General features: G+C 47.4%; 1 protein-coding gene across 1 annotated transcript in view; it reads left to right on the top strand.

Annotated features, from left to right (window-relative positions):
• Positions 1–13,214, top strand: part of PTPRJ (protein tyrosine phosphatase receptor type J) — a 139,121-nt gene that overhangs the window by 67,675 nt on the left and 58,232 nt on the right. The window contains exons 2-3 of the mRNA XM_073347300.2: positions 4,370–4,388; positions 4,944–5,165. Coding sequence (XP_073203401.2) covers positions 4,370–4,388; positions 4,944–5,165 — 241 coding nt within the window. The remainder of the gene's footprint in view (positions 1–4,369; positions 4,389–4,943; positions 5,166–13,214) is intronic.

Here is a 13,214-nt window from a genome sequence, read left to right as displayed (position 1 = left end):
CTAGGTGACCTCCTGAGGTCCCTTCCAATCCTGATATTCTATGAGAAAGGGAGTTTCTTGTGTGAGTGGCACTCCCCTTCTTGGGGATCTGTGAACATGGAAGGGAGCTTGAAGGCCCCGTGACAGGCTCCATATGTTTGTGATTCATATTTGACATAGATCAGAACTTTGGGTGAAATGTGTAATCATTAAAATATGGTGTTTTTGACAGTATGACCAAAGGTGGCTTATCACCAGAGTCAGGAAATGCAGGTATTCCAGTGAATGGGAGGAAAGAGTGTGTGAATGCTAATCTCATATGGAACTAAAAGATAATTTCCATATACTAAACAAGCAGTCTCAGCCAGGGACGAAAACCACTGCATAGAGGTGGGAAATGTGTGTGCCAAATGGTTAAGGGACCAGACAACTTTTTTGTGCACTGAATATTCAATCAGAATTATGTAAGAACACACCAGCTTTCCAACTACATTAAAATAGTGTGTGGAATATGTCATGGTGAACATGTAGCAGAACAGGACCGAGGGGAATCCACATTCTGTGCTAGTTTTATTGTGGCAGGTATTGGTGTCCAGAATGGCCAACTTCCTTTCTGATATGATGATGAGCGAAGTCACATCTTTACCTTTATTCTCTGAGCTAAAACTGGTAGGCCAGCAGAGCTGATGGGAAAAAGCAAGAGGCCAGGTGGTCTCTGCAACCCAGACTAGCCCTCTGAGAGGCTGTGGTGTTAGAGAGAAAGAGATTGCAAGTGTACAAGTACATGAAGAAGTGAGACGAAACCTGAACCATAGAAGACGAATGTGCTATTTGTCTGAATCACTAATCTCTCTAAATGTGCGTAGTACCTCATCTACATGAGATTTTACATTAGTGCAAGGCTAAGCATGATTTCATTCAGGTCCCTAGCGTCTCCTTACCATAATATGGGGTGAATCACATCAGAGTGGATGACCAGTCTGGCCTTTATAAATCTGGCAGTAATGCTAGAGGGGAAGGTGCTTGCCAGCTGCTCAGTCCATTCAGACAGAGGCTATCCTAGCCAATGCCAGGGACAGAGGTCTTTGGGAAGAAGCCTTCCTGTGCCTGGAGAATTTCCTCAAACTCTAGAATGAATTACAAAACTCCGTTTGATTTTGAGATTTTTATGGAAATGAAGTAGGGGCAAGAGGTGAATAAATGACACTATTTAGTGTTTCCAATATTTCTTTCTCCCTTTTCTTAAAGGCTTATTACACTCGATATCTATGTGTACTTGTATGGACTGTTCATGCGCATGTAGGCAAGTTACACAACGTAAATAATTTTGTCTGTTTAATCCTTACATGTAATTGTTAAAATATATTACCACTATGCAGCAAAGGAAGCAGTCAGTTTGCATTGGTAGGTTATGAGGATCTGAAAGTTCAGTGTGTTTTCTATGTGTATGTGCGTGCTGAACTCCATCTAGTGTTGGTCTTTCGTCTCTTTTATGTGCATTTTCCAATCTATATTGTCTGCTGCCACCTAGTGGCAGAAGAAAATAATTATGGGCGAGTTCCATTAAATCATTGGTTTTCAAACTGGGGCATTTCCCCTTGTCTGGGAAGGGAGGCACCAAGGTTATCGGGTGGATGCAAGGACCTGACTGTCATCTCACTAGCTAAACCTGCGGCTCCAGCTGCTGCTGCCAGGCTAGAAGAGCGAGGAGGAGTTTGGGGCGTAACATCTCCCTGTGCAGCAGCTTCAGGGGGTGGGGAGCATGTCAGCTCACTCTCCTCTCCAGAGGCTTGTGTGCATGTGTCCCCTTGTGCGAGTTCCTCCCTTCCTGCACAGGCTCTTATGCATGCATGCTGGGGATTGTGTCAGGGCCAAAGGAGCCTGTGGCCTGTGAGTGATTCTGGGGAGTCCCAGGGGTGGGAACACAAGAAAAGGGGTGCAGCCCAACTGTCTATCACCCACCCAGTGCATATCATGGAAAGGGGATGCTCAAAAGCTGGGGGACCCTGGCCAAGATGGACTCCTGGACCCCAGGTATCCAAAGAAACAGAGTTTCTTAGAAAGATGTGGGGTATACATGGGAGATGAATCTCCAAAGCGGAGTGCAGCAAAAAAACCTTGGGAAACTCTGCATTAAATGTTTGCAGGTACTTAAACAACTTAATCAGAAATTGCAAGGCACTTCCCTGGATTTCCTTTTGCTAACACATACACGCATGTTGGCATTGCTATCTGAAAGGCTGCAGATTGGGTTCTTGGAGAATCATAAAAAGAAAAGGAGGACTTGTGGCACCTTAGAGACTAACCAATTTATTTGAGCATAAGCTTTCGTGAGCTACAGCTCACTTCATCGGATGCATACTGTGGAAAATACAGAAGATGTTTTCATACACGCAGACCATGAAAAAATGGGTGTTTATCACTACAAAAGGTTTTCTCTCACCCCACCCAACTCTCCTGCTGGTAATAGCTTATCAAAAGTGATCACTCTCCTCACAATGTGTATGATAATCAAGGTGGGCCATTTCCAGCACAAATCCAGGGTTTAACAAGAACGTCTGAGGAAAAGTGTGTGTGTGGGGGGGAATAAACAAGGGGAAATAGGTTACTTTTTATAATGAATCAACCATTCCCAGTCTCTATTCAAGCCTAAGTTAATTGTATCTAATTTGCAAATTAATTCCAATTCAGCAGTCTCTCGTTGGAGTCTGTTTTTGAAGTTTTTTTGTTGAAGGATAGTCACTTTGAGATCAGAAATCGATTGACCAAAGAGATTGAAGTGTTCTCCGACTGGTTTATGAATGTTATAATTCTTGACATCTGATTTGTGTCCATTTATTCTTTTACGTAGAGACTGTCCAGTTTGCCCAATGTACATGGCAGAGGGGCATTGCTGGCACATGATGGCATATATCACATTGGTAGATGTGCAGGTGAACGAGTCTCTGATAGTGTGGCTGATGTTATTAGGCCCTGTGATGGCGTCCCCTGAATAGATATGTGGGCACAGTTGTCAACGGGCAACACCAACATTCCACACAAAGATGGACTACAAGCCGTCAAGAACACTAACCCCGATAATGTCACGGCTAACCTGGTGGCTGAACTTTGTGACTTTGTCCTTACCCATAACTATTTTACATTTGGGGACAATGTATACCTTCTGTTCCTCAGACGTTCTTGTTAAACCCTGGATTTGTGCTGGAAATGGCCCACTTTGATTATCATACACATTGTAAGGAGAGAGATCACTTTAGATAAGCTATTACCAGCAGGAGAGTGGGGTGGGGGGAGAGAAAACCTTTTGTAGTGATAACACCCATTTTTTCATGGTCTGTGTGTATAAAAACATCTTCTGTATTTTCCACAGTATGCATCCGAGGAAGTGAGCTGTAGCTCACGAAAGCTCATGCTCAAATAAATTGGTTAGTCTCTAAGGTGCCACAAGTACTCCTTTTCTTTTTGCGAATACAGACTAACACGGCTGTTACTCTGAAACCTTGGAGAATCATAGAATCATAGAATATCAGGGTTGGAAGGGACCTCAGGAGGTCATCTAGTCCAACCCCCGCTCAAAGGAGGACCGATCCCCAACTAAATCATCCCAGCCAGGGCTTTGTCAAGCCTGACCTTAAAAATATCTAAGGAAGGAGATTCCACCACCTCCCTAGGTAACGCATTCCAGTGTTTCACCACCCTCCTCTTCTCTTCCGTAGACTAAACATCCCCAGTTCCCTCACACCCAGACAATTATTGTATGTCAACATATACAATAAAAATAACATTCTTAAAACTGTTTCCAGTTTATCAATGAAATATCTTTCAAATTTCACTGAGTTCAGAGAGCTTTGGATCAGAAACACATGGAGACATAATAGTAATGCTTATTGTGTAGTATACAGAGGATGGGAGAATGTTTTAAATCATAGATGGAAAAGACTTCTTAGCTCTAGGCTCGTCCCTTCCAAGGGAAGATGATTCCCTAAGACACATTTTCTAGTATTTTGTCTGAGATCCTATAGGTTTCTTTTATAACTTTTTAGGTATAGTATAAAAAAAATATTAGTTGTGTATACCTATTTCTATAATTAAATATTGAAATATTGTGATTGCTGTATAACCCCCCCCCCCCCGCCCCGCACGCAATATAGCTGAGCAATTTTTTTGTTTGTTTTTTTTCTGTTAAATAAGTATTTTCTAGCTACTATTTTGTATGTCCATAAATTTTGGGTGTTCATTTTGCATATCAAAAGTTTTGATATCTACTAGCAAACATAGATTTGATCTGATTATATATTATCTCTGCAGCTGTTAATTTGAAGATGTTTAATTTCTGTTTCTTACTTCCAGTACTTAGTTATCTAACTCCTATTATTTATTTTATTTTCAGATCAAACCTGCAGCTGCCTGTAAGTGCCAATCTATTACTTTATTATGATTTTGTTTAGTATCCTAATTTCACAATGTGGCCACAAGAACAAATGGATATAAACTGGCCATCAATGAGGTCAGGCTTGAAATTAGACGAAGGTTTCTAACCATCAGAGGGGTGAAGTTCTGGAACTGGCTTCCAAGGGGAGCAGTGGGGGCAAAACACCTAACTGGCTTCAAGACTGAGCTTGATAGGTTTATGGAGAGGATGGGATGATGGGACTGCCTACAATGGCATGTAACTGATCTGCAACTGCTAGCAGCAAATATCTCCAATGGCCAGTGATTGGACACGACAGTACAATTAACGCAAAGTAAAAAAGTCTGATGTAAAAGCAGGGAACAGTAAAGCGGTATTTAAAGTGGTGTTATAGTCTGAAGAAAACCTAAACAATAACAAAAGTGAATACACATACATAAAGTGAAATACCAGAATTATGTGAAGGTGTTTAACTCCTTTTCTTTTTGCGAATACAGACTAACACGGCTGCTACTCTGAAACCATTTTTCTGTAATTTTTCCTTTTCCTATAGGCCTTAATGTTTGCAGCTCAATAAATGCAAATGCAACAAAGACAGAAATCAACATAGACACATTACCAGAAAATGTTACAATAAGCAATGTAACTTTTACAAATGGAACTCTGTTCCAGGATTCACCACTGAACAATTCAATAGAAGGTCTTTCCCCTGGTGTACAATACATTATCAACTTTAAAAATGGAACAGAATCATGCTGCAAAAATATTACAACAAGTAAGTGACATGAGGTTGTTGTGGGAGGGAGTATCTTTTCATTTTATAACTTTCTTACCATTTTAAGTCCTCTCTACACCACGAGAAAGCAAATGGCATAGCAGAGCATGGCTCCACCTTGATTTCTGGCAGAGTATTGAACCATGTTATGTCAAAGACCTATACCTGCTTAGTAGGCTTTGAAAACCGTTCGTGAACATGTGGCCTTACAACAGTTCATGAATGCAGGTGCTGTCACCTAGTTGTAGACTCTTTACCTATGAAGGGTTAGTTTCCTTTGCTTTCCTTTTCATGGCTTCAGCTGGCAGCATGGACAAATGTATAGAGTTGGGCTAGCGAAGTATGTGTTTGGATTGTGACTTATATTTGGAATACTTGTGTGACAAATCATTCCTGCAACTACTTATATACTATAATATATATGGTACTGTACCACATATCCAGATGATGTTGGCTGAGGGCCTTGTATTCTAGGGCCCTCTCCTTACATTGTTATACAGTCGGCAAGGCCCCTTTTCCCACAGTTGCAATAAGTATCTTTTAGAAAGACCATCAGGTTGGTGGTAACAGCCTTCAACAGCCTGAATGGTGTAGGCAGGAGAAATGAGGCAGCCTGACATCTGAGTGATGTGGAGGTCAGTGCTGCTGCTCCTCAGTCCTGGCTGACCAAACCCTCAGATGGAAAAGGGACTGAGGGAGCCAAGGGGTGAAGGGGATCAGTAATCAACAACGAGGAAATACCCAGTTGTGGATGAGGAAAGTTACTGCTAAGGCCTCCAGGGAGTCCAGACTGCCTCCTGGCATAAGTAGACTGAATAAAATAAGTCTTTATATGCACATAAATGAAAACCTAGCCCAGCATATTCTACCTGAGCACATCAGTAAGTCCTTAAGGAGTTCTAAGGGTGCTGCCCTCTATCAGTAAATGTTAACCTCTTGCCACATTACTGTGTCTTGCTGCCCCCTTTCTATTTCCCCCGTTGTTACTCAAGACTTCCCATCACCATCCTCCTATTCAAAACTGCCCTTTCCTTCTTAATGCTCATTATAAGTTGTTCCCTGCTAAATTTACACCAGGCGTGGATTAGCTGATTGACGCTAAAAGGAGGGGTTGTGGGAAGCAGTGTGAAAATTCTGTTGGAGGCTATGAATTAATATAGTCTTGTGGTTAGCATCAGACGTGTTTAAAGCAAAGAAATTCCCTTTGATAAGTTTCATTTTAATAAATCTGGCTGATCTATCAGGACACCACTGAGTGACTCTAATGGCATAATTTGGAATTATGATCTTTTATGTATATTCTTATAATTATTAGTATTGCAACCACTTGCCTGTCTGTATTACTGCCCATAGTGTTATATAATCTAGCTCCAGAATCTAACATTTATAAGGCACTTTTTCAGATTATTCCATATTCTGTATTGGAAAAATTACTTCTGAGATTTAGAAAAATAACTGAAGGGCAGTATAGATGCACTTTGTATATAAGAAGGCTACATCTCTTGTAAGGCCATGGAAGAAAGAGAGAAACAGTTACGGTAAATTACCCTCACAATCCAATATTAGTAAAATGGAGTGGTCAAAAGTGTACATAGGTTTTGGGTGTCCCATAATTAAACTAGTAATTCCTTAATGGTTTCATATGAAAGATACAGAGCTACATTCACTGGTACACTCCAGCTGCTTTGTACTTCTTTGCTGATGCATAACCAGAGTGGTGCACTCAGCCAAAACGTATCAATTAATCTAACCCATAACGGCTAGAAGAATGCCAGTTATAGTAAAAGAAGGAACTTTTTACATTAATAAGGCCATGAGGTGGAGTATGGGAAGTGCTCAGAGTTCAAGCATATGATAATCCATGTTATGACAAATCCTAGAATGGCATTAAGAACTGCCAGAGCAAAGTCACTAGAAAGACATTACATGAAAGTGTACTCTGATACGTTCACAAGCAGAACAGCTTGTCTTGCCATGTCCATAATGACAAAAATGACATTTCATGCTCTACCCTACCCTATAAAATTAATATTAGTATTCACTAGTTCTGGGGCTAAATAAGACATGATTATAAATGACAATTTTTTGGATCACTGTTATAGAATACTGCAGTAGGTCTTAAAAAAACTCCAACCTTATAGTGTAAAAACACATTTATTTTCTGTGAATTAATATTGGAGCACTAATTGTTTTGTTTTCCTCTCAGCAAATGTTCTTGCTGTACTAACACATATACTTTTTACTAGACAGAACCCAGTGCAGTTTTTGATATCAAAGTTATAAATATCACCACAGGAGAAGAAACCTTGACTTGGTAAAACAGTAATGATGAGCCTTCTCAATAAACTTAAAGGATAGTCTATGCAGTTAATGAAAGTTTTTCTCCAAAAAAATCACTTCCCAAATCACGACTGCTACCATTATGGGATTCAATGCTGGTGCCTTTTATGCAGTTAGGGTTTTTGCACAAGCTGCAGGGACTGAAGGAGACCCCACTGCCACAGAGACCTGTATGAGTAAGCAGGGCCAGCATTTCTGCCACAGGGGGCCCTGGAAAGCTAAGTTACATGATTGGGCTTCAGCTTCAGCCCTGTGCACTGGGGCTCAGGCTTTGGCTCCTTAGTTTCTGCCCTGGACCCCAGCGAATCTTAACACCGTCCCTGCGAGTAAGTCATTGAAACCTCTTTCAAGGAAACATTCTGAAATGATCATCTGTTGTTTCAACCTGTCACCTCATCACTTTGTCTGATTTATGAAATTTCTGTACATCTTTGACAGAAAACCCTACATTTTAGTTGATCTACTTGTAACTGTTCAGTCTAAGGCCTTGCCTACACTATGAGGAAAAATCAATCTCAGCTATGCAATTTGAGTTACGTGAATAGCATAACTCAAATCGACGTAGCTTAGATCTACTTACTGTGGGGTCCACACTACGCGATGTCGACAGGAGACACTCTCCCGTCAACTCCTCTTACTCCAGTAAAATACAGGAGTCGATGGACCCGCTAGACCCACTAAATTGACTGCCGATGCATTGATCGTCGTGCATCAATCCCCTCGTAAGTGTAGACAAGCCCTGAGATAAGTGATTTCTGCCAACGCAATACTGCTGCAGTTAGTAGTGCTGGGGTGCTTAGTAGCTTTAAGAACATAATGTCTGGCCCACAGAATTAACAATAAAAGCTAGTGCTACAATAAATACAAGAGTGTGTGTTACAATGGGGAATCATCCCACAGTCTTCATAGCCTTGTGTGTGTCTGTGCGAGTGCGAGAGAGAGAGAGAGCGCACTCTTCATCCATAAAGATTATGGCCCTCTTGATCAAGGAATTTTCCTTGCATTGAGGGGCTGTTTGCACTTGAATAAATGCCCAGAAGGAAGTGCTATATTTCACTGAAGTTGTCCAGCTTTGTCACTGTTCTTAAATGAACTCATTCATGTTTGGTAAGTCCCAGAGGCATTTTAACCAGATGGTCTATATGGGATATCACTGAGCATTTCTGAGTTGCTAAAGTCTGGATTGTTGGTTTTTTGTAGTTGCTATGGTGGTTCTGAGGAAACATTCCTTTTTATTTGGAGTCAGGGGAACTAACGAGGATGTTTTTGCCTGCACTTGCACAGCTTGCTGTTGAGCATAAGCTGTGATTCAAGAGTCTTGTTTGTCCTGGCAAAAGTTTTATCCCACACCAAACAAGGCCACAGCATATGGATAAGGGACTGTGATAGGTGTCGGTCGGTCCTCCGAGCCCCTAGGGGCGATGGAGAGCAATGGTCTCCGTGGCAGGCCTCAGCCCCACCTCCTGGGTGTTGGGGAATTAGCGGGAAGGTGTGCTGGCCAGAGTCAATAGCGCGCCCCTCAGGCGGGGGAGCGCCGGGGTAGGGGAACGCAGGCCCACCCAACTCTATTGCGTTCCAGCCCAGGACCCTAACAGTGGCGGGAGGCGAAGGTCCTGCCGCTGGGTAAGCGGGGCAGTCCGCGCCCACTGACAAAACACACCCACCCTACGGTGTAGTTGGGCCCCTGGGCTACTTCCTACCCAGTCTCTCTCAGGCGGGTCGCTCTGGTCCCTCCATCTCCTCCGGCTAGTCCGCTGCGGGCAGCTCCGGTTCCTCCGGGTATTCCGCTGCGGGCCAGTCCCGCTCCCCCTCGGTTTCGGACTCACGCTGGCCCGGGCTGCAGTCAGGGCCCTCCAGGTCCTCTGGGTACTCAGCGGCCGGCAGCCCTGGTTGCCACAGGCCTTCCCCCCGGTCAGGCTCCTCCTTGCCCAGGGCTTTGCCTGGGTCAGCAGCAGGATCGCAAGGGAGCAGCCTGTGTCTGTCTCCCTCACTGGGCAGAAGGCCCCGCCCTTTGTACTTCCTGTCCCACCCTTCCCCTTCCGGGATTGGTGGAAGCTTGGCCTGGCCCCGCCCACTCAGACTCAGAGGGTGGCTCTTTACCCTCTGGTTCGGAGGGGAGCCACCCTGGCTCCCTACATACCCAACCCCTCAAATCCAGCTCCCGATCTTTGGAGCTGGCATCCTCACCTTCTCTGAGGCGGGATAGGAAATCTGCATTGGCGTTGTCTCGTCCCGCCCGATGGTGGATCGTGAAGGCATAGAGCTGCAGAGCGAGATAGCATCGCATCAGCCTGGCATTATTGTCCTTCATCGTATTGAGCCATTTCAGGGGTGCGTGGTCTGTAACCGGTATAAAGGGGGCCCCGAGGAGGTAGTAGCGGAGAGCATCGACTGCCCACTTAACGGCTAGGGCCTCTTTCTCCACAACGGAGTAGTTCCGTTCTCTGGGGAACAGCTTCCGACTGAGGTAAACAATCGGGTGTTCCTCCCCGTCCACCTCCTGCGAGAGGACCGCCCCAAGCCCAACGCCTGAGGCATCTGTCTGGACAATAAAGTCATGATGAAAGTCAGGGCTGAAGAGTATTGGATCGCTACACAGCCGTTCTTTGATGGTTCGAAAGGCCGTCTCGCACTCGTTGGACCAATGCACCCGGCCCAATGCCTCTTCGTGGTCGGCACCAGGCATTCCTGGAGTGCTTGGACCTTCCCAATGAGGGGGACGGACCTGTCCCCGGCCCAAGGTGTACCCCAGGTAAGTGGTTTCCTCCCGCCCGATTCGGCATTTTTTCAGGTTGGCCGTCAGCCCAGCTACGCAGAGGTCCCGGAGGACTGCCGCTACTTGGTTAAGATGCTCCTCCCAGTTATTGCCATAGATGACCACATCGTCCAGGTAGACCGCCGTGTATTTCGTGTGTGGTTGCAACACCCAGTCCATCAAACGCTGGAAGGTTGCCGGGGCCCCATGTAGGCCGAAAGGCATCCGGGTGAACTGGTATAACCCTGAAGGGGTGGCAAACGCGGTCTTCTCCTTGGACCTGGGATCCAAGGGGATCTGCCAGTACCCTTTGGTGAGCTCTAAAGTGGTGATATAACAGACCTCCCCGAGCTGGTCGAGGAGCTCATCGACGCGGGGCATCGGATAGGCGTCAAATTTTGAGATGGCATTGACCCTCCGGAAGTCAATGCAAAATCGCCGCCTCCCATCAGGCTTCGGTACGAGGACAATGGGGCTCCACCACTCACTCTGGGAGGGCTCAATAACACCCAGCTCCAACATCGCCTGGACTTTCTCCTCTACGGCCTCCTGCATTCGCCTCGGCAATGGCTGGGTTGTCTCTCGGACCACCACCCCGGGTTCCATCTGGATCACATGGTAAGTGAGCGTAGTCCGCCCAGGTTTTGTGGTGAACGTCTTGGGGAACGCCCTCACTAAGCAGAGTGCCTGTTCTCGCTGCTCGACGGTGAGTGTCTCTGCTAGCTGGGGTTCACCATTATCTGACTCCTCGGGTGGTTGGGACCCCAGTTCAGGTTCAGGGGGATATGGGGCCACTAGGAGCCCTTCCCGGTCCTGCCAAGGTTTTAAGAGGTTTAAAAGATAAATCTGCTTTTCCTTACGGCGACCAGGTTGCCGAATCTCATAAGTTACTGGCCCTACCTGGTGAAGGACCTCATATGGACCCTGCCAGCGGGCAAAAAGCTTTGATTCCTCCGAGGGGAGCAGGAGGAGCTCTCAGTCCCCTGGCCCGAATGATCGAGCCTGGGCGCCCCGATTGTAGTGCTGCTCCTGGGCTCTTTGGGCGGTGTTTAAGTTCTCCCTCGCGAGCTCACCCGCCCGCGCCAGCAGTCTCTGCAGTTGTAAGACATATTGCAAGAGACCCTGGGTTGTGGATGGGTTGTGTTCCCAAGTCTCCCTCAAGAGGCCCAACACCCCGCAGGGTCGCTGCCCATAGAGGAGCTCGAACGGGGAGAACTTCGTGGACACCTGTGGGACTTCTTGAATCGCCAGTAGTAAAGGAGGGAGCAGCTGGTCCCACTGGTGGAGATCCTGGGTGGGGAAATGCCGCAACATCCCCTTCAGGGTCCGGTTGAACCGCTCGACCAATCCGTCAATCTGGGGATGGTAGACCGAGGCCTGCAATTTCTTAATCCCCAATAGGGCACATACCTGGCGGAACAGCTTAGATGTGAAGTTGGTCCCTTGATCAGTGAGTATCTCCCGTGGGAGGCCCACCCTTGCGAAGATCTTCACGAGCTTCGCAGCGATAGTGTGGGCGGTGATACTTCTTAAGGGGATGGCCTCCGGGAAGCAGGTGGCATAGTCCATCAGGACAAGGATGTATTGATGGCCCTCCTTGCTTTTTGGGAAAGGCCCGACCAGGTCCATTGCTACCCGCTCAAATGGCACACCTACGACTGGTAACGGGACCAGGGGGGCCTTCCGTACCCCGGCCGGGGCTGCATGATGGCAATCCGGGCTCGACGCACAATACTTCACCTCATGGTGGACGCCAGGCCAGAAGAACCTGGCCAGGACCCTGGCCACAGTTTTTTCCTGCCCTAAATGGCCGGTAGCCGGGATGTCATGTGCAAGCTTCAGGACAGCCCGACAATGGATGCGGGGGACCACGAGTTGGGTCCGGACCTCTTGGGTCTGGGGGTCTCGATCAAGGCGGTAGAGCCGCTCATGGTTGAGTTCAAACCTGGGCCACTGGGTGGTGCACTGCGCCTCCACGACCTCACCATCCACCCAGGCCAGCTGCTCGTAGGCAAACCGGAGCGTAGGATCCTCCCTTTGATCTCTGCTAAAGTCCACCAGTTCAGGAGGGGGACCCGCCACTTCCAGGCGAGGGATGATGCCATCGCCACATTCATTAACTGCGTTACTCCATGCACCGTAATGGGGACCCGCACCGTGGGGTACGATTTTACATCTCCGTGGATGCACTGAATCCGTACTTCCCCGACGGTCTGCTGGGGGTCCGAGAAGAGCGCCTGGCGGACAAGGGTCTGCCCACAGCCCGAATCGACTAGACCCACCACGGGGACCCCGGCGACTTCCATGGGAGCTGTCAGTTTGGCCACAGAGGGCAGACGGGCCCGTCGCTCCCCGGCGCACACCAGGCCAAAGTTGCAGTCCATTGCAGGACAGTCCCGTTGCAGATGCCCATCCTCGCCACATCAGAAACAAGGTCCTACCTCTGGGCGCGCCAGCCGTGTGGGGGCACCGGTGGGGCCGCAGAGTGGGCTGGGGCCTGGTGGTCGGGTTAAGTGTCCAGGGCCGGAGAGTGGTGTTGACTTGGGCCATCGGGAAAACTCGGTCCTGCTGCCTTCTGGTCGTCGGGTATGGTGGGGTGCGTTGGTTTGGGAGGCGGGCCCCCTCCGTTCAAGTTTCTGTGCATTGGGTCCAGGGTTTGGGGGGCGGGCGACCGGTCCTGTCGGGGCCTCAGCCTTGAGAAAGTCCTCCATAAGCGCGACGGCCGAGCTCAGACTTTGTGGCCGGTGCCTTAACACCCAAGCCTTCCCCTGGGGTGGGAGGATGTGCACGAATTGCTCGAGGATGACCTGTTCTGTCACCTCAGCTGCGGGTCGACGCTCGGGTTGGAGCCATTGGGTACCCACGTCCTTCAGTTCCTGGGCCAACGCCCGGGGTCTGGTGCCCAGTGGGTAGACCTTTTCCCGAAACCGTAGCCGAAAGCTTTCCGGGGTAAT

The sequence above is a fragment of the Lepidochelys kempii genome, chromosome 6, assembly GCF_965140285.1.
Source record: "Lepidochelys kempii isolate rLepKem1 chromosome 6, rLepKem1.hap1, whole genome shotgun sequence".
NCBI lineage: Eukaryota > Metazoa > Chordata > Testudines > Cheloniidae > Lepidochelys > Lepidochelys kempii.
The sequence above is the reverse complement of the archived record's forward strand: the minus strand, read 5'-3'. Positions and strand labels throughout refer to the sequence as shown.